Source organism: Penaeus monodon, chromosome 30 (genome assembly GCF_015228065.2).
Source record: "Penaeus monodon isolate SGIC_2016 chromosome 30, NSTDA_Pmon_1, whole genome shotgun sequence".
NCBI lineage: Eukaryota > Metazoa > Arthropoda > Malacostraca > Decapoda > Penaeidae > Penaeus > Penaeus monodon.
Window position 1 is genome coordinate 21980708 of NC_051415.1, and position 1505 is coordinate 21982212.

The 1505-nt window shown below is 43.3% G+C and overlaps 1 protein-coding gene across 1 annotated transcript in view; it reads left to right on the top strand.

Annotated features, from left to right (window-relative positions):
• Positions 1-1505, top strand: part of LOC119592626 (follicle-stimulating hormone receptor-like) — a gene marked incomplete at its 5' end in the record, with an annotated part of 23693 nt that overhangs the window by 7185 nt on the left and 15003 nt on the right. The window contains 2 exon segments of the mRNA XM_037941521.1: positions 164-232; positions 1038-1172. Of these exon segments, the coding sequence (XP_037797449.1) occupies positions 164-232; positions 1038-1172 (204 nt within the window).

Here is a 1505-nt window from a genome sequence, read left to right on the forward strand (position 1 = left end):
GAGAGGCGAGAGGCGAAATCTGTAAATACGTTCGAGACATTCCTTTATTTTATCACTTTCCTTCAAGCTACATATATATGTCACAGTTTTAGGTCAAAGTAAATACTCAGACCACCAACGACGCGGCCACAATTCCCTGACAGCTGCTTCCTTGCCTTTCCAGGAGGCTCTCTGGAAACAGGATCTCCTCCGTGTCACCCAAAGCTTTCCAGGGTGTGAAGTTGCAGAATCTGTAAGTATAGATGGAGCTTGCAAATCCAGAGAAAGTTATTCTCATTACTGTTTTTCTTCGTGCATGGAAATATTTCATTGCGTTTGTTCTAGTACAGGTCATTGACATACACACCTGTAACCAATTAGCTGTTTTAACACCTGTACGACGATATGTGTTGCATCACAACGCTTACACACATGCGGACAATTAGCCTGGGATCCAGTGGTAAACTGTATATAAAAATGTATATAATAATTAGTCACCGCTTATATAATTATAAAATAGACAGTAAGACTGAAAATATCTGGCTAAGAAGAAAATGAAACCATAAAAAGTGGAATAGGGCTTAATTAAATTTCCCACCGGCCATGTTACTTACTCTTTCCCCCGGTTAATGCTCCAGCAGCCGCTGCGCCTCTTCCCCATTAAGGATGCCCACCCTCTCCCTCATTTAGGCATGCCATCCCCACCCCCATTTATTCAAACCCTTTCTCCCCGGTTTAGGCATGTCACCCCTCCCACATTGAGGCATCCCAACATCTCCACTATTTGGGGCTACCCTCCGCTCCTGCATTTAGGTATATCCCACTTTTCCCCTGTTTTGGAATGCCTATCCATCCCTCATCCCGACATCGCCACCCGCCCCTGTCTTCTCTTGGCATGCTTCCTGCAATCCAGAATCCTTCCTATGCCTACGCCTACGCTCTTCCACCCCTCTTTCCCACCTGCAGTTAAGCAGGTTTAAAAGAGATGTTTTATCTTCGCCGCCTTCCATGGATAAACCAGGTGCTTGTAGTAGAGTAGCCTCCTTCTCCTCCCATAGATACCTTGACAACAATCAGCTGGTAGGATTGGTGGCTGGATCGCTTCCGGAAACCCTGGCGGAACTGTCTCTCGAGGATAACTTCTTCATTACTATCCCGCCAGCTGTGTCGCTCATTCGTGACTTGCAGATGCTGTAAGTATTACCCCCTCTCCCTCCTCCCTCTAATAAAAAGAAATCTAATAATTTTGTAACTTAATTAGCGTAAGATAAAATGACAGGATAAGATATTTAAAGATGTTAGGAACTGATATGATTACTTGTTTTTCATCCATCTCCCTCCGATATGTTTCTCCTTAAGGCTACAAATATCCATTATAAATAAGTACCACGAAAAGGTCCATACATTTGCGTTATCACTTCTTAACGTGAACAGACCTATACTTTACGATGTAGGTATGTTAATCTCACATTATTCCCCGAGAATTGATGTTATGGGCATAATAGCAGTCCACAATCTTATTCTTA